At 35.3% G+C, this 20,342-nt stretch overlaps 1 protein-coding gene across 1 annotated transcript in view; it reads right to left on the reverse strand.

The window, feature by feature from the left end:
* Positions 1-20,342, reverse strand: part of VPS50 (VPS50 subunit of EARP/GARPII complex) — a 137,481-nt gene that overhangs the window by 31,648 nt on the left and 85,491 nt on the right. Inside the window, exons 17-20 of the mRNA XM_081079868.1 lie at positions 12,889-12,979; positions 10,182-10,358; positions 7,260-7,378; positions 5,250-5,356 (exon numbers count right to left, since the gene is read on the reverse strand). Of these exons, the coding sequence (XP_080935994.1) occupies positions 5,250-5,356; positions 7,260-7,378; positions 10,182-10,358; positions 12,889-12,979 (494 nt within the window). The remainder of the gene's footprint in view (positions 1-5,249; positions 5,357-7,259; positions 7,379-10,181; positions 10,359-12,888; positions 12,980-20,342) is intronic.

Consider the following 20,342-nt stretch of genomic DNA (forward strand, 5'->3'; position numbering starts at 1 on the left):
TGTGTTTCTCTCCTGTTTAAAACCCTTAACAAATTCATGTCCCCAAAACATTACATTAGGTCCTGTGAAATCCACTTCTTCCCACTTTTCTTGCCAAGTCTCCCCTGCTCCCAAGTCCCATTTCCCATCATGCTTCTCATATGCAGCAACCTAAATTGCTGTGTTCTCTGAATACATCACTTCTTGCACACATTGCTCTTTGCACTCTGGCTAGAATGCCTTTACCAAATTATTCACATTTATTCATCTTTCAAAGTCAGGTGCGGTGTGAGCCTTCCAGTGAGTCAGCCCTTTTATTTGCTACCCAGAAGAGAAAGTTAATCATTATTTCTGCATCTTTTCTGTTTATTTATGCTTTTAACACTAAAATGTAATTTTTTTTTCTTTTGTAGGTTATTTCCCATATTGGGCTCCTTAACTATACAGACTATGTCCTGTGCATGGCTATGTTTCCAACAGCTGGCAGAGTGCCTGGATCAGAGCTGTAGCTTTAAAAAAAATCTGTTGGGATTGAAAAATGAATGAATACAACACACATGGCAGAAAAAGACTAACTTCCTTAATGTAGAAATTAAAACACATAATTTCCTTATTATAAAAATGGGCAATGAATACGAATAAGTAGTTCACAAACAGAAATATCTTTTAGAGCATACTAAAAGATGTTTAAACTCACTCATCATTAAATACATTTTGAATGAGATGACATTCTCATTCAAACCAGCAAATATTCTCATTCAAACGTGTCAGACTGGCAAGGATCTGAAGCTGGACAATGCTGCTGAGAAACTGGGAAAAGAGAGAACTCCCATATGTACACTGTTGGGTAAACTAACAGAAGCGCTTTAATAACTTTTTTGGTAAACTGAGAATGTCTCCCCAAACCAAAAGTGTATGTACTCTTTGATCCTGCTTGAGGAAACATTTGTAGGAATTTGTCCTACACCTGTATTTGTATATGGACAAAGGTATTTATTCAAGGGCATTTTTTGTGGCGTTGTTTAGGTAGCATCAAATGACTTAAACAACCTAAATGTTAAACAATAGAAGACTTACAAAAGAAATTGTGGTACATCTATACAACAGGATCATTAAAAAGAATGGAATCTATGCACACTAAGACATGGAAGTTTAACCTTAAGATAGTTGAAGTCAAAAAAGCCAGATGAAGAACAGTATATATATAGTGTGTGATCCAATTTTTGAAACAAAAACAGAAGAGAGGAGATTCACATAGCAATTTACTTGTAAAAGCATATTAACATTTCTCAAAGAAAGAGGGAAAATTGAGTAGTTTTCTCTGAGACTTGCAGTTCAGGGGGGGCTCTGTTTATACCCTGGGTTATTTTCATTTTTAACCATCTTTATGCATTACCTTTTCAATTTAAAACACTCCACAATAAAATGATAATATTAGTGTGCCACCTAAAAGAATGTACCAGTGAAGGGGTGGCTCTCTTCCCTCTTTCTGTGTTCCCTCCAACCCACAAACTACCTCTCAGCCACACTACGCCTCAAAATTCCTCAGAGGTTCCTAGTCTGGTTAAATCCCGATGCATGTACTGGTGTGTGTTTTTCCAGCTGCCAAGGTAATCATTTTGTTGTAAGGTCTGTAGTTTTTACAAGCACAGATTTTGGAAACGGATCTCCTGCCGCGTGGCCCTATCCGCCCTGCTGCAGTGACCGCTGCCTCCAGGAGAGACCCTGAATACCAAGGTTACTTCAGTGATGCCACACAATCCTTAAAATTTGTCAGCTTCTGTCTGTAAGAAATTGTCAGGCTGACAGAATTTTCTCTTTACACAAAAGCAAGGTTTGGATTAGTCCTCAGCACTTGTGAAGGACTCCCGGACGGAGCTTTTCTAACAGATCAGGCACTGACACTTTTGCTTAATCTCTCCTAATTATCTGCCGAATAAATACTCATTGAAAAGGCCATTTTGAATATGCCTTTAATGTTCTAAAGTGTGTCTCCCAACTAATGAATAATTAGTTCCTTCATCTTCCCGGGCACCAAAAATTAATCCATCTTATTTACACAATTGTACTTCTGTCTTTGTGTGTAAGAGACATTACCTTTGCCAGTTTATAATCTTTAAGCATTTTGTGCAAAACTACAGAGAATGGAATAGTGCATTTACTGGTTGGAGACCCCTTGGTGAGTGGATCCCTTAAAGCTCCATTTTATGAATATGTACAAACTGAAGATAAAGAGAAAGACATCTCAGGGAGGGAGAAAGTGGTCAGCATAAAAGCCTACTGGAGGAATAATGGCAGCACTTAATCCCAACCTGAAATGGGACATGAAAATTCAATTATCATACTAGGCACTGTTTCCTAACTTTAGGCAGCTTTAGTAAAAGATCTGGTGGGGGAGAAGGCTGAAGTTGCAAGGGTCAGAGTCTCTACGATGAGGAAGGGCTCATCCAGGGCTGCTCTGCTTTCCTTAGGGCCCAGGAGAATGCAGTTCCTCTCAGTTTCTATACATCCACGGTGAGAAAACAGGGCCCACTATGTCGATCAGTCATCCTTACAGAAGACTTTGTTGTTACTGTCTCCTAATTTCGCCCCAGCAGCACTTTTCTATCATTATTATATCCCTTTCTTAGATAATGAGAATAGCAGAATGCATTGTTTCTTCATTTCTTTATGACTACCAAGTGAAGATTTACATTTGTTGTTTGCATTTAACTGAATGATATACGATAACCTCCCTCCTCAATTTTGTTTTAGCCTTTGATTTGATTTGATTCTATTGAATATATGTCTTTTAGAGTAAAAAGCAACATGATGACCTCTAGTTCTTTTTGAACTAGGTAAATTAAAAATAAAAATGTAGTTGATTGCATTATTTCCCCCAATTATCTGCCCCCGCCCCAACCCCATTCACTGTAAAAGGATCACGCATCCTTGTCTCACTACCTGGAGTTGAAGTGCCTTCTTGGGGTAGAGGTATACTTCTCAACCCCAATGTCAAGCCTGACTTGCTAAGGTCGGTGACATGTCAGAGGAAGTCAGGGTGCCACATCAGAGTGGAAGCTTTAACTCATAACATGGTTCAGCTCTTACTCTCCTCTCCATGCTCAGATTGATGCTAACCTTTCAGCTTGCATGTGAGAATGAAGCACATGGAGCAGAACTAAGTTGATTAGGAGCCAATAGGTGTCATGATAAACCTTTGTGACTGAAAGCCACTGATGTGTTAGGGTGGTTGGTTACTTCAACATAATGAAGCAAAAGCTGCGTCCATTAAAGTACATGTGGAGCAGTGTGTTCAGACACTGAAAACTACAGTGAGTCCCGAAGGCTGAGGAAGATGATAAGAATTTTGGAATATCCATCAGTGAGGACCACTAAAGGGCACTGAGCACACTGACCCTGAAGAACGGACTGGGGGACAAGGGACTAAGGAAAGGAAGAACAGTATTAACCACCAGCACACATCCGAAAAGTGACCGCATGGAAGAATAGGAGTGTGGGGACAGAGCCCCAGAGAGCAGTTTCCAGGCTCTCGGCCTCACATGGAAAAGTGCTGGCTCAGGTAGTAAATGGCCATCAACTGTGATTGGATGGCCATCAGCTGTGGCTAACTGGCTGTAAGCTGTCAGCTTAATTGGCTGTGGCTGTCAGCTGTAACCAGTGAGCCATTGGCCACTAATATAACTGCCGTGGTTACGCTAGCAGAAAATGGGGGCTAGCAAGAAGATGGTGGCTGAGCCTGCAAGCGGAGCAGTGAGGGTTGCGAACAGTGTGGTTCCTGCTTCCTGTTTCTCCAACCAAGCCGCAAGTGAGAATATAATAGTAATGACTCCCCTACCTGTGGCTCCGTGGGTGTTCCTTTTTGGCCTCACCATGTCCTGCGTTCTTATGTGGGGAGTGGGACTAAAGACCCTGCAGGCCGCCCCGCATGACAAGGAGGAAAAAAGTAGACTTACTCTTTCTGCTTTTAAGGGCAGAACTAAGGCAACAGAGAATTACACACAGAGAGAGATTTTGGTATACCATAAAATAGAGATTCCTACCAATTAAATCAATCTAATAGGATGAGTAGTCGTGCAAAATAATATGCTTCCAGTGACTCAGACATAAAATGAAGGCTAGATGGCCACCACATATTAGGGGCATTAAAGAAAGAAATCCTTGCTTTATGGGCATTTATACCAGATGACCTCTCAGAGCCCTTCCAATTCTGATTCTATGAATTCTAGAGAGTACATCATGACTCTATGTTCAGTTAACTCTTTGATAAAGAAGAAAAGCTAATTTTTTTCTGGCAATAATCAGCCATAGAATAAATCTGTCAGTTTTCTGTGTGTCATGAAAATATATATCCATTCTTTTCCTCTCAATTCACTATTACTTTCCCACTTTTTTCCATAAAGAAAGTGAGACTTCTAAAAAATAGTTTGTCAACTTTATCCTATTCATTAATGAAACTTAGAAATTATCTTCAGGAACACAGGCCATTTTATCAGAGCAAAGTGTAATCAAACGAGGCAATAGGAAATGACCATCTCCATAAACAGAGTACAGTGATTTGTATAGAAAACCACTAAAATTCCTGACCAGCATTGATGACTTAGTGTGAGAAGACATTTCTGCAACTTATTTGTCAAATGTGAGGACTATTCATGAGATATAAGGGCTGAGACAGCATATAAAATGGTGAAATACTGACATTAAAAAATCCACATCATCTTCAAACCTAAACATTTTACATGACAATTCTTCATGTTTTTGCCTTCTACAAATTCATCAATAAAGGTCTTGTCTGTAATAATAACACTTCCTATGGCGTGAATATTTAGCTTGTAGAACTCTTGTGTCTGAAAATGCCAGAAAGTCACTATTCATAGTGCCTACCTGACAGAAAGATTGTGAAGATCAATGAAACAACTAAGTAAAAACTACAGTGTAAATGTGAAACTGGTACTATCATCATCCTACCCATACCACTAACTCACATAGAAAATTCTTCATTACATTTCAATTAATTGGGAGATTTTAGAAAAAGTGGAAGACACAAATACTTTTTAAGCAGTCAACTGAAAACAAAAAACTGACTAACATAAGCATTAGACTATTGGGAACAATTTAGATGAGAAAGCACTGGCATATGATAATCTTAAATCCCTCACTGCGATGGGCACTGGAGTGTACAATAAAAACCCCAAGTTAAAATCGTTTGGTAATAAAAGTAGACTAATTTAACTGCTAGAACAATTTTTTAAAAAGGTGTAGCTACTTACCAACAAGTCTTATTACATTCAGTGTTGTATTTGTTAAGATGGGTGCATTCACTTTATTTAGACTGTAATCTGATTTCTTCCTGCTCTTTAGGGTTTCCCGAGAAACGCTTAATTTAGAAAAGCAAAACAAAGTTGCAATTAGGGTTGTCAAGTAGTACATCAGTGAGTAATTCAGCTTACAATCTATCCTTCATTCACTAATTAGTTACTGAAAAATCTTACCATGTAGCAGGTGGGGATATAGAGATTATCCTCCAGTCCTTACAGTCCAGAGGGGAAGAGAAATTAGTAAGTAAAGAAATAAAGGGCTATAATGTAGTTTTTGATTCTAAGATATTAATTATCAACCATTAATAGAAGTTATGCCACTTTATAAAAACAAATGTTCTAAGGAAATTAATCATTAAATGTACCAAGCATCCTGATTTCAGACTTATAAATATAAAAATACCCTCCTTAGAATCTTAAATAAGTATAAGATATGATGGACAAGTCTGGGGTAGGGGGTGCACTAGATTTAAAGGAAAATAAGTTATATGGTAAGTACAGGAAAAGAGGGGCCAACTTGTACGAAGGTCAGAGGTAAGAGAACAGAGTATGCTCAGAAAAGCACAAGGAGTTCACGAGGCTAGCATGGAGAGTAAGTGGGCAGCAGGAAGTGACAAGAAGGGAGGTAAGTAAAGGGCAGATCACCAAAAGCAATCACACCTAAGGAGTATGAATCTTATCCTTCCTGCAGTGGTGAGCCATTAAAAATTTTTAACCAGGAAAAGGACATGATCAAATTTAAATATAAGAAAAAAAAAAACACCTAAATTTGTATCCAAGAATGAATTAGAAGAGGGTTAAGGAAGCCAAGGTAAGGGGGCTGATTCAATAATCTGGCACAGAGATGGTTTTTGCATGAACTAGGATGGTACAGTGAAGTACATGGAATTTTGATAAATTGAAGAGACACTTAGAAGTAGGAATTGATACTGTTAATGGATTGACTATAGTTGACAGTTCACATTATTCAGACATCTCAGGAGTAAGTTCAGACACTGTCGGAGGCTGCATAACCCACCAAAAATGCAAGTACATACACATACACTGGCAGCCACTCGGTTCAGTTTAATTAGAGCTTCCCTTCTGGACACAATACACCCTAAACATCTAATGAAGAAGTCCAACAGAATAGTTCTACTCAGTTCCTATAGATCACAGATGTAAATACTTAAACATCACACATATGTGAAAAGCATTGCAAACAAATTTTCCCAATTAAAATGTCTACAACTACATCGGACACTTACTTTTGAGGAGAGAAATTATATCAATCAGGATTTTGAATCAATCAAGTATTAACTAGGTACTTTGGGGGTAAAGGATAGAGGAGAGCACACTTAAATTTGTCATTAAAAATAAAGTATATTTGTGGTCATTAAATGTCTGATACTCATGAAATTAATTCACTCACATATTAACATCAGGCCCATTTACCTGGGAGAAGGTGACAAATAATTCTTATATAATTATCAAAGTTTTTGAAGAGAACAGTTTATCATAAAGCAAAACCCAAGTACAACAAGGGAGCCTATAACAGAAGGTTCAAACAGTGAACATAAATGACATTGGGAGGATAAATGGAGACCTTCTCTACTTACCAGATTGAGGCAGAAAGTCCACGTAGAAAACAAAGGACTATTTTCCTCCCTGAGGTTTTCTGATCTATGTGAAGCATAAACTGCCTCCAAAAGCAGCACTGATTTTATAACTCAAAGGTTCATTTTTCTGCAAACATCACTGATCTCTAAGTTAAGAGCTCTTTATGTCCAATATCAAAAGAACTTCATTTGTAGCCTTTCGGGAATCATTTTTTAAAACATATTAACTTCTGTCACGTGACATTATAACCAACAGAAAATTTTAATTTTTGATGTTTGTTTTTCTTTCACCTTTAAAGTAAATCCTATATGCTCAGCTCGCAATGTAAAATGCAAATCCCGTAAAAGCGAAGACCAAGTTTACCTTTTCACAGGCGCGTCGCCCGTCTGCTCATCCACATAATCGCGTTTCAGTTCTTCAGGGACATCGCTGTCACTGTCATACTCCTGATAGGCACTTTTTTCTGGTTCATCAGATTCATACTGAAGAGAACACAGCATATTTAACAATTGGTATGAAGAACCAAAACATTTCTTGAAGTCTCTCAACACAATCAAAGTATCTAATTTTATAAGTAGCTTATAAAAGAAAGTTCTTAATAACTTAGCTTTAATTTTGCCATCAAGAATCATATTACCCTTCCATTTTCCTCTTCATCATCCTCCCTTAACCAGCTCAACAGAAAAAAGGAAAACAAAATTCAAACATTATACCTCCAAAAGCTTGTACATGTCCCTTCAAAAATCAAATCTCCATATAAAAAATATAAACAAACAAACACACACACCCTGTTAGGTCTCAGGAGAAGAGTGTACATTTGACTAAAAAAAAAATAACAATAAATTAAAAAAAAAATTTCTTCTCTTCCTCCAAGTGGTTTCATCAGCATTTCCAACTTGCTAATTCATTGTAAGAAGGTTTATACAATTGTGGCACTCTGGAAGTGCTGATTCAGCTTAATCAACACATGCGACACACATGCTAATGTTCTAATTCACTATGATGAGATTTAATTCCAAAGGCAGCTTAGAAAATTAGGCTCAGCACCTAGGGCCTACTGAGAGCAAGGGTAAGAACGGTGGATTTACTCTTGAGAGGAAGGGTACCGTCCTAACATTTTCATCATCTGTATGGCACTATGGCCCAGTGCCCACATGGGAGAGAAATGAAGTCCACGCACAGCACAGGAAGCAGTGGCAGCAGCGTCATCGTCATCATCATCATCACCATCGATTAACATTACAAATTAATATGATTAAATAATGGCTAACATCTATTAAGTTTTAACCGAACACTGTGCTAAGTGTTTTATCCCCATTTGCCAGTTGAGGACACCAGGAAAGAAGTTAGCCTAATTCAACAACTATTTTTTGAGCCTCTAAAGCATTATGAGAGGCCACAGGAAGATGTGGACCCTGACTCCCAAGGACTTATTCTGTACCTGGAAAGGTCAGGCTACACATTAATACCTGCAAACGAGCACTGCAGGCAATCTCTCCCACTTGCACACTGTGTGATCCTGATACAGTCAGAAAGACGTGCTACACAGAATCAGGTCTCCTGGTTATAAGAACAAGGCTTCATGAATCAACAGCATAATCGATCCTCATTTTCCAGGATTCTGTATTTGCACATTTTCCTACTCCCTAAAATGTATCTGTAACCCCAACAACAATAATTCACGGCACTTTTGTGGCATTCATGGATATGTGCAGAGTGGCAAAAACTTTTGAGTCACCCAGTATGCATGTTCCCAGCTAATCATATCAGCTCTCCTACTGTAAATAAGTGTCCTTTTCACAGTCTATTTAATGCCACGTTTTAAAAATTTTTTGTGCATTTTGCTGTTAATTTCACTGCTTAGAAAGGCCACTAAATCTAGTACCAAAATGTTGTCCAGTGTTCCTAAGTGCACGAGGACAGGAATGTGCCTTGTGGCAAAAACACACGTGTTAGATAAGCTTCATTCAGGCACAAATTATAGTGCTGTCGGGTGTGAGTTTCATGTTAATGAATCAACACTATATATTAAATTGGGGGTCTTTAAGCAGAAACACACATAAAACAAGGTTGTGTATTGATCAGTTAATAAAAATGTGTTGACTAGAGGCTCGTAGGAACCTAATCCTGTATTTCGTCTAGGAACAGTGGTTCTGATTTGCTAATTCAGTGTTCATGGTGACTATAGAAAACCACTGCCACAAATAATGAAAATCAGATGTTATGTGAAATTTAAATTAACAAACCACCTGTACAGAGGAATATTATTTTAAAAATATTGGAATGACTTGTAATTCCTTTTGGTTTAGTCTACTTATAAAGGCAAAATTTCATAAAGAATCACTAAACTGTAATTTTAAATATGGCTTACCATAAAATAATTTCTACTGTATGATAAAATGTGATAATGGTATACTTTAATGGCAATGTTTTTTAAAATTATATCTTCACTAAACAGAAAAGGCCAAAAGTAAAATACAAAGGCAAATTCAACAGATTTTTGTCAAATCTAAACAGTTTTCAATTTCAGCTTCATCAAATCTAAAAGAAAAATCATACTGGGTCCCTCTGGAAATTATGAAGACCAGAAGGACCCATCCAAATTAAATACTGTGAAAAAACCCTGAAGGTAACTATGATGTAAGCATTTCCTCATTGTAAATATGGGGAAATTGAGGGCCACAAAATTAAAAATAATTAGCCAAGGGCCACACAGCTAATAAAAAGTTTGCCTTCAAACCCTTTCCATTAACTCACACTGCCTCTAGTTTATATCATTTTTTGAGCTGCTCAAAGTATTGTTAAAACATCATACATTTAAATCCAAAACAGCCCTGCCAGGTAACTAAGTAAGACATTATCCTCTCTCAGTAAAGGGACATGGAAAAAATGACACTTAGGTGCCCAAGAGTGGAGTTGAGAAAAAAGTACAGAGATCTAGTCCCTCATCCATCCATTCATCCATCCAACAAATCACATAAATATGTAGTAAAGAAACTAAAGTCCTACTCAATTAATAATCTAGTTAAGAATATAAAATAATATAGTAAGAATATAAAGTAAACATAAGGGAAAATTTTATCATTCAATAGGACAATGTCAACAAAGCATACTGTAAAACCATTACCTGTACAAGTAGTATCACAGGTACATAAGTAATAAGTGGGAAGACGGGTGGTGAATGGATAAACAAACCTAGCTGATTAACTTGCTCATTGGGTACAAAATTTTGCAGTAAGAAAATCTCACTTATGTTCCACAATATGTTTTAAAAACACCACATACGCCATTAGAAGCCAGGACATCTTCTGTTTCTTCATCTTTGTGGTTGGCCTGAATTTCAAACGGATTCCCACCACTACAGTACTGCTCAAACAAGGTCACTGTTTTTGAGGAAGCTGAGGTTTGCTGCTTACTAGGTGAAACTGATGGGGAACGAGACTGTTCCATGAATTTAAATTCCTAGACATTAAAAAACAGAAGCCAGGTAGTCAATGTAGTAGAGAGCTGGACCCTTTTAGCAACCTTTTAGCAACAAAAAAATTCAAATACATAAACATTCTATATGTAAATGTAGAGTTAGTGAAAAACAAATTAATCCTGATTCTTCTGGTTATTCACTTTTAAATCTTGAAAGCTGTCTGAAAGCACAAATTTAGAAATACATATTCAAAGCTTTTCCTAAAACAAACTCAGTTGCTGATATCACTTACAACAGTGTTATTTGCATCAAGCTACTTTTGACTTACTTTATGAAAGCGCACAGAAAACTTTAGAAAATAAATTTGAATGATAATTCCAAAAATTTTAACATAGCAGGAAAAGTACTAGTAGGATATGGCTTTAATCAATAGAGTTATTTATAAAAACTAATTGCTGTTAGGTCAAACACCTTGTGTACTTGTGTACTTATATGCTTGTACTATTTAAGATATTCTGTATGAAAGCATCAAAAACAAAGCATAAAGGATATATCTTTCTGTTATACTGCTGTCTATAAACTTTCATTTATTTTTCTTCATGTACCAAGAATCAGACAACACAAACACACAAACTGAGGTCAGATGATACATCTTATAATCCTAGCTTGCCATTAATCCATTATATTCCATTAACTTCCTATAAATTGTTGGGAATATCATTGGATTCTCTGTGTCTCAATTTCCTCATCTGTAAAATGAGAGTAAATCCTATCTACAATGAGCGAACAACAAATGCTAAAGCAAAAGAGTTGCAGCAACCAGTCCAAATCATGCATTTCCCAGATGAGGAAACTAAACCAGTCCAGAGAAATTCAGTACCAAGATCCAGATCATCATACAGCTTATTAGAGGAATAGATGGAAAAACTCTAAAGTTGCTTGGAATTACAAAACTATTGATTTGATGATTTTCTTACAAAAATTTATTATACATTTTTCTTATACCTTTTAATTTTTTTAAAATATTAATCTCAAATTAAAAATTTTTCACATTCAATTATAATCTTCTTAAAAATTACATTGGCTTGCTAATTTTCAAATGACATGCTTATTTTCTTTTTAAATTGCAACTATACATTAAATCAGATCCATCACACTGCTTAAAAATCATGCCATTGTTTTTATAATTCTAAATAAGGGGTGCTATATATTAATTAGAAAATTTTTTAAAAATCTACAGAAATACGTGTCAAGTTAGCACTATCTCAGTGGTGAATAGTTTCCAAGATAACTACTATTTTGTGTTTAGAACACTTAACATGGGATCTATCCTCTTAAAAATTTTTGAAGTCTACAAACAGTATTGTTAACTATAGGCAAAATCTTGTACAGTAGCTCTCTAGAACTTAGTCATCTTGCATAACTGAAATTTCAAGGTAATTACTTTAAAGGAGATAATGCTCACTTGGATGAAAATGTTTCGGTATACCTTGGAAAAAACTACACCAAGGATATGTGCATGTGAGCACACACACACACACACACACACACACACACACACTTTGATGGTTAAATATAAATTCAAATAAAATTACTTAAATAGGGATTCTGAAAATCAATGTTAGAATTCTAAATAATGTTAAGGAATCAACTTAATATAAGAATTCTAAAATAATATTCACATTAATGTTAATTTTGCTGTCTTTAAAACATCTATTAATCAACATGTTTCAGTGTAGTTAATATTTCCACATTAGGAAAGCAATACAATTTAATCAACTGGATAAGAAGCTATTATACAATATGAGCATAAAGACTATCCCTGTAAAAAAAAGTTTAATCATGTATTCTTTACATTTATACAGAATAAGAAAATTGTTTCTGGAAAACCATTTCTTCCAAAGGCAAAAGCTAGACATTCTAATTTAAACAGGAATCTAGGTTTATATATTGTATTTTACATTTGGTATTTGCAGGACACAATCTATCATAGAAGGAATATTTATCTACGATGTGTTTCAACTAAGGGAAAACTCAAATCAATTAAAGATAGTTTCACAGATTATATATTCTATAAAGATTAAACGAATAACTTAACTAACAAAAATTAGTTAAGACTACTTTTTATAAGTGTTTCTTTTATTTCTCAGGCATTTTCTCATTACGGGTAAATTTTTGAGTTACAGCATAAATTAAGAAATTAGTCCCTTTAAGAAATTATAAACATTCAGCAAATATAAGCATTTTCACTGAAGATCATCAAACTGTAACTAATTAATTTTCTACAAAATTTAAATAGAGCAGAAGACCCTCTTCTGAAATCATTAAAAAATTATTTTGTGATTCTTCTTAGGCAAAAGAGTTTTCCTGAAGTGTATAAACTGAATTTGTAAAAAGAGACAGATTTTGACATCCAAAAAGGATCACTCTTGTAAAAGAGGTTTGTTATTAATCACTTTTAAGAAAGGAAGGAAAGACACTATTCCTTAATTTAATTATTTTATAAATGCTCTCACATATTATTTTTTAAAGATGATTAAATAAAAGATTTATTTGCTCTTAAATACTTACATGAAGTTGCAAGATGCTGAAATTTGACTTAACAGGACAAAGTTCCCAGGTTTCATTCTCTAGAAACATTCTCAGTTCATCAAGCCGTGTTCTTAAAAAACAGACAAGCAAAAACAAGACATTCCAAAAAGTAAGAAGAAATGTACACTGTATACAAGAATTAAGAAAATGACAGTACAATTATAAGATTATCATCATGATCATAATATAACTTTGAGAACTCATTCAGATCAACAATGTAAACAAAAACATTTATAGTTAATATCTTATCCTTAAAGAGAAAAAACTCTCATATTTACTAAACTCAGAACACTTTTTACTATATAGCAAAAATAATGAACATGATGACATTTTTAATAAGGAACTTAAACTAAAAGCTACTCACCAACTCATGTACTTAAAATATCCTCATCTAATCATATATCAATGCCTAAAAATCAGAGAAAATATTTACAGGGTTCATGAGATTATAAATACTAATAAATGCTTTATGCTAAACAGCATAGATCTTAATCATGCTTACTAAACCATAATATCAGGATGATTACCACTCTCCAAATCTATTAGTTCAGTGCCTATCTCCACACAGCATTTAATTCACAGCAGGAATTAAATTAGCAAGTGTGGCACTTGTATATCCAACATTGCACTAATCACTTATGTCATATTGATTTCTTCTTTCTTTAATGTTATTGCTTTTATGTATATCCTGAATAATCAGTACCTTATATGGACAATTACAAAAAACAAATACTTCCTTTCAGTTAACCCAAGAAACAAAGGGCCAAAAAAGCTAAAACAACAACCAAAAAAAAAAAAAAAGTCAAAAGCAAAAACAACCCAAATGTCCATTAAATCTCCAGTTCCTGCCCTACTATTCCCATTCCTGTAAGAAGCCTCACACTAAAACAAAATTCTAGAATTTTTGTTTTTTAAATCCACAGGTTATAAAGAGACAATAAATTGATGAATCTGTGAAAAGCAGAAATAGCTCCAAACATTAGAGTTACCAGACAGGACTTTAAAATAATTATAATAATTAAGTTAAATAAAATTAAAGAGATATAAAAAATGAATAGAAAGGAGAATTTCAAAGAATTTCAATAACAAACCAAAAAAAAATCAAATAAACACTCTATAACTGAAAAATACCTCAAATTAAACATTTATTGGATAAGTAAAAGAAGACGGGACTAATGAACTCAAAGAGTCCAATAGAAAATATCCAAACTGAAGCACAAATTGAAAAGAAGTGGAAGAAACAAAAGATCATAAGAGATGTGAGACAAAGTCAAAACACCTAGTCTGCATACAATTGAGTGAGCAGAAGTAATATTTGAAGAGGTAATGATCAAAAATTTCCCAAGTGATTGTGCCCATACCTTTCACCATATACAAAAATTAACAAACATGGGCCACAGACCTATTGTAAGAACTAAAACTATAAAAGTTTACAACTCTTACAGTTCAATAATAAAAGGACAAATAACCCAGTTAAAAAATGGGCAAAAGCTTTGAACAGACATTTTTGCAGAGAAGATACATAACTGACCAGTAAGTACATAAAAAGATGCTGAGCATCGTCATTGATTGGGGAAATGTAAATCCAAACCGTAATAAGATACCACTTCACACCCACTAAGATAGCTATAATCAAAGAAACAGATAATAACATGCATTAGCAAGGATTTGGAGAAATGAGAAGCCTATACAGTGCTGGTAGAAATGTAAAATGGTGCAGCCACTTTGGAAAACAATGTGGCAGTTCCTCAAAATGTTAAACATAGAGTTACCACATGACCCAGCAGTTCCACTCTGTATTGGTTTCCTTCAGCTACTGTAACAAACTACCACAAACTGGGTGACTTAAAACAATAGAAATGTATTCTCTCACAGCTCTGGAGGCCACAGGTCTGAAACCACCAGGCAGAAATCAAGGTGTCAGGAGGGCCACACTCTCCAGAGCACTATGGGAGAATCTGTTGCTCTTGCCTCTTCCAGCTTCTGGTGGTTGCCACCATTCCTTGGCTTGTGGCTACAGCACCACAACGTCTGCCTCTGTCTTCACATTACTTTCTCCTGGAAGTGTATGTCTTTTCCTCTGTGTTGGTGACAAATCCCCGTCTCCATCTTTACTGTAATGCCATTTAGGGCCCACCCAGATGATCCAAGATAATCTCCTCATCAAAAGATCATTAATTTACTCACATCTAGAGAGACTCACTTCCAAATAAATTAACATTTACAGTTTCTAGGTATTAGGACTTGATTTATTTTTTTTGGAGGTGGGGGGGTTATGGGAGAATAGGGAGAATCACTTTTCAGCCTACTATACACTCTTAGATACATACCCAAAGAACTGTAAACATACTCTATGCAACAACTTTTACATGAATATTCACAGCATTATTCTTAATAATCCAAAATCAAAACCAACCTAAATGTCCATTAACTGAGAAATGGATAAAGAAAATATGGTATAGCTATACCATGGAGTATTAGTCAGCCATAAAAAGGAATGAAGTTCTGTTATATGCTACAATATAGAGGGACGGTGAAAACATGCTAAGTGAAAGCCAAATGCAAAAGACCACATAATGTATGATTCTATTTATAGAAATGTCGAGAATAGTCAAGTACATAGAGACAAAAAATAGATGATTTTCAGAGGCCGCAAGTGGAGAAAAGTGACTATGGGTACAGGGTTTCTTTTTGGAGTGATAAAAATATTCTGATGAAATGGCTCGGCGTGAGGTCGGGGTGGTGGTGGATGCGGGGAGGGGGGTTCACGGTGTGAAGGATGTAAAAATAAAATAAAATAAAATAAAACTATAAAAAAAATTCTGAAATTAGACAGTGGTGATGGTTGTTGCAGAATTATACACTTTAAAGGAATACATTTGGGGTATTTTTGGTATGTGTATTACATCTCAATAAAGCTATTATAAGAACAAAATATTGAGGTAGGCAGGATTCTAAAATGTCCCCCTCAAGATTCTCTGCCCCAGTCCCCAAGACTAAATATGATCATACCCATGATTATGTTACCATAGATGGCAAAAAAGGATTTTGCAAGATGCAATTAAGATTACTAAATCACCTGACTTTGAGTTATTCAAAATGGGGACTTATCAAGGTGAAACTAATGTAACTGAAGGATCCCTTTTGAAGCAAGAGTGTGTTTTTTTCTCCTCTGGATTGCAGAAGAGGAAATCAGAAAGAGTTGAAGCATGAGAAAAATTCAGCATGCCATTGCTGTTTTTTTAAGGAGAAGATTCAGGCACAAGGACTGGAGAGTAGCTTCTAGAAGCTGACAGCTAGCAAGAAAAATAGGGACCTAAAACAGGAAACTGCATCCTGCCAGCATCTTGAATGTGCAGATGTGGGCTCTCCCTCAAACTCTTCAGGTAAGTGCCCAGCCAAGCTAACACCTAGATTTTGGCTTTGTGTGAGACTCTAAGCTGAGAACCCAGACAAGCTGATCCAGACATCTAACCTATAGAACTATGAGATAATAAATGTGTGTTGTTTTAAGCTGCTAAATTCATGGTAATCTATTACACAATAATATAAAACTATCACAGTGATGAAAGATACCCACTTACAGACTGAAGAAGCTTAACTACACATAAAAATATAGAAAATAACATAAAAAGTAAAAGTATGTGACAAAAACACTAAAAAGGTAAAAGAAGGTAAAGGCAGCTACAAAGTTGGTTCTTGCATAATTCTGGAAGTATAACCTTAGGTTGTCCATAGTAAAACAGGAATGCATATCGAAATGTTGATGGTAACCATTAAAAGAACATATTTTTAAAAGCTGAGAAAAAGTGATATAAAAATTTAAAATACAAATGATCAATCCAAAAGAAAGCAGGAAGATAAAAACAAATGAAAAAGTTACACTTTTAGAACTCAAACAGCTATGATGAGTTTAAATTCAACCATGCCAACAAATACGTTAAATGGAAATGGAAAAAAACAGTTCAACCAAAAGACAAAAATCATCAGACTAGATTTAAAAACAAAAAGAAAACAAAACAAGACCAAACTATATGCCGTTTACAAGAGGCACATTTTAAATATAAGATTGAAAGGAAAGTTAAAGGGAAAATATCAAAGAATTAGAACTTGTGGGAGACTCAGATCTTTGACTTAACCTGATAAAACACTGTGGCAATAAAAGATAGGTTCCAAAAATGAATGACAAAATCACAGAGTTTAAAGAAGGTAGAGTGTTCAATATAAGCCTTTCACATTTATAAGAGAAGGAACTTGATGCTTGAAGTACAAAATTTGGTTAAAATCACATAGGGAGTAAAACTAGTGAGCAACACAACAGAGGTGGAAACCCAAGGCCACTGATAACCCCACTCTGCTCCAAACTCCTCACCAGTAGGAAGAAAAGTGGAAATCAGTAACATAGTATAAACTAAGAAGTTGAATATTGGTCTACCCACTATTATTGTGTGTGTGTGTGCACGCGCGCTGTGTATGTGTGCAATAATATAGTAAAGTGAGTAATCTAACATAAGATATACACTCATGAGAACATACTGTTCCTTTTGTTCTCATTTTAACTCCAAAATTTAAACCCTCTTGTATAGTTTAGACATGGAAAATAGTATTTTGACTTTTACACAATCTAATTTTCAGTAAGATCTTTTAAATATTATAAATAAATTAAATAGATTTATTGGTGCTATTGTCACCAAGTCCCCCCCAAAATTTGTTTTTTAAAAGTATTTGTCCCTATTTTCCCAAGAGAACTGCAACGGTATCTCCTATCCCCAACACATGTTCTTCTACAACATGACTTGACCAACTCCCCAGTCAAAAGATAAAGTCTAATTTTCCTCCTCTTGAATCTGGGCCAACCTTAGGACATGCTTATATTCAATGGAATTTGGTGGAAGGAATGCAAGACTTCTGAGCCCATATCAGAAAAGGCCATGCAGCCTCTGCCTGGTTCTCTTGGAAAGCTAGTTCTATGGGAAGCCATCTGCTATATAAAAAGTCCAACCACCTGAGATCACCACACCGGGGAGGCCACATGCAGGCACTCTAACTAACAAACCCAGCTGTGTACATCCTTCTAGCGAGCAACTCCAAGGGGCAAGGGAAGCCATCTTGGATCCTCTGGACACTTTGCCACTTCAGTCAGTGACATGAGCAGCAGAAGAATCTCTCAGTTCATCCCCACCTAAATTCCTGGCTCACAGAATACATGAAATCATGATAAAATGGTGGTTGTTTCAAACTTGTAAGTTTAGGATAGCTTGTTACACAACAAAAGGTAGCTAAAACATATGCTTGGACACTTGCAAATTGAAGCTATTGTATTTGTTAGTTATTGTTTCCATAAAAATAATCTCTTTCTGAGATCTAATATAAAACAACTAGAACTATTGCTGACTTATTTACTCCTCCCTCTGAAGCCTTAACCAAAACAACTTATTTGGCAGAGAATAAACAGGGGGCAATATGGAGGTTAGTTCTAGAAGACGTCAAGCCCAATAATCAAAACAGAAGAGATGATTACATCACTTGGTCCAGAAAGAAAACAAAGATAAGTATATGGATAATAAACTTGATCCTAGAAACACACATTTTCAAGATAATTAAAGAATAAACCCTTCTTACTTAGGCAAGGGGAATCTTTCTCCCTAAAAGACTAAGTGACCTCTCCCTTCTTCTAGTATCAAGACACCTTTAGGATCCTTGAAAACATTTTATAAACTTTGATTATCAAAGTAATTCCAAAATAAAATGCACTTGTTAAATAGAATGTTTTGGCAATTATACATTGCTACACAAGTTCTATTTCATTACTCTTTAGATTATTTGTGTTTTGGGGAATTCTGTAACATCTGGCAGAATAATAGCTTTGGGTATACACAAACTTAGAACTTAAACATAAAGGAATTTGGGGAAATAAAATTTATATTTTGGAAAGGTAACAGTTCAGATTATGGAGACTGTACTCCCTCTCATGTGCATACAATTTTGCCCAGAAAAAGATAACGGCAAGCAATCTTTAATATAACTACCACAAGCAACATGACTACACTTTATAAATAGATGTTCCAACAAAGAGTAAAATGCTTCTATTTTCACTTTTTATTATGCCTACATCTTCAAATCAATATCCTACACAGATTCCAAGTCAGAATAACTGGGTTCAAGAATTTCTTCATTCTCAAGACCTCTATTTGGCAATGGAGGATCATGAAACAAAGTATAAATATGTTTAAATAGTTTTATTAACAAAATTAAAGCACTTGATCTATATTTCACCACATTTCATACTGTTTTTCAGTATTTATGTATGATTTGATGAAGGGCATATTAAATTGGAATTTCGGAGATGTAGATTCATCTCTGGCTAATGTAATTACTTTCATTGATTTAATATATGCAACTGGCATCATTTTTAAACTCAAATTTATCTTGCTTTATAAAGAAACAGGTGTACTTCAAAACACGCTGATGGTTGGGGAAAAAAGAGTACTTAAAATTTTTAAATATTAATTTTTAACCTATTCATTTTTTTACAAATGTAGCAAGAAAAAAGGGCAAAAATCTATAGGCAACACTTATAGAGACCTTTTAGTCCAGCCACAGCATTTTACAATTGATGGAACCATAGCCCAGAAGGGTCAAATGATTTGTCCAATGTCAGAGAGCTGGCGAGCAACAAAAGTGGGATAAAAATCCAAGTCTACAATCTCCCAGTCCAGCTCTTCTTCTAACAATACACTACAGCCTCTACACTGGGAAACAAGTTTCACAAATGTTTCCAGGAGAAGTTCATTAAAATGTTGTGTTTGGGGAACATTTAGTAATTCATTTCCATATTCTCTAATTTCATCAGGGAGCAATTTTATGAGGAATCGCCATTATGGTTAGAGTCTAGAAATGCCCATGCCTGGTTGCCACAGATGACAGTAGAATACAGAATGGAAACCATTAAATAAGTCAGTTTTTGCATTACGCACATCTGGAACACCAAAAGTTCTCCCAGTTTTCCTGCTGAATATAAAGCCATCTTTGGAAAATGAACATCTGGCATGCCTTCCTTCTAACACAGTAAGTGAGGTTTCTGGATCCATAATAATTCCTTATTCTTTTCCATGTGATTAAGAAGCCTCTTTCCATATATGTGCTCCAATGTTCACTGAAGCTTTATTTATGGTGGCCAACACATGGAAATAACCCAAGTGTCCTTCAATAGATGATTGGATAAAGAAGATGTGGTATATATATACAATGGAATATTATTTTCTTCCATAAGAAAAGATGAAATCGTGCCATTTGCGACAATATGGATGGATCTTGAGATTATTATGCTAAGCGAAATAAGTCACACAGAAAAAGTCAAGAACCATATGATTTCACTGACATGTGGTATATAAAACTGAAAACAACAAAATAACACGACAAACAAATGAAGA

Source organism: Rhinolophus hipposideros (assembly GCF_964194185.1).
Source record: "Rhinolophus hipposideros genome assembly, chromosome: 18".
NCBI lineage: Eukaryota > Metazoa > Chordata > Mammalia > Chiroptera > Rhinolophidae > Rhinolophus > Rhinolophus hipposideros.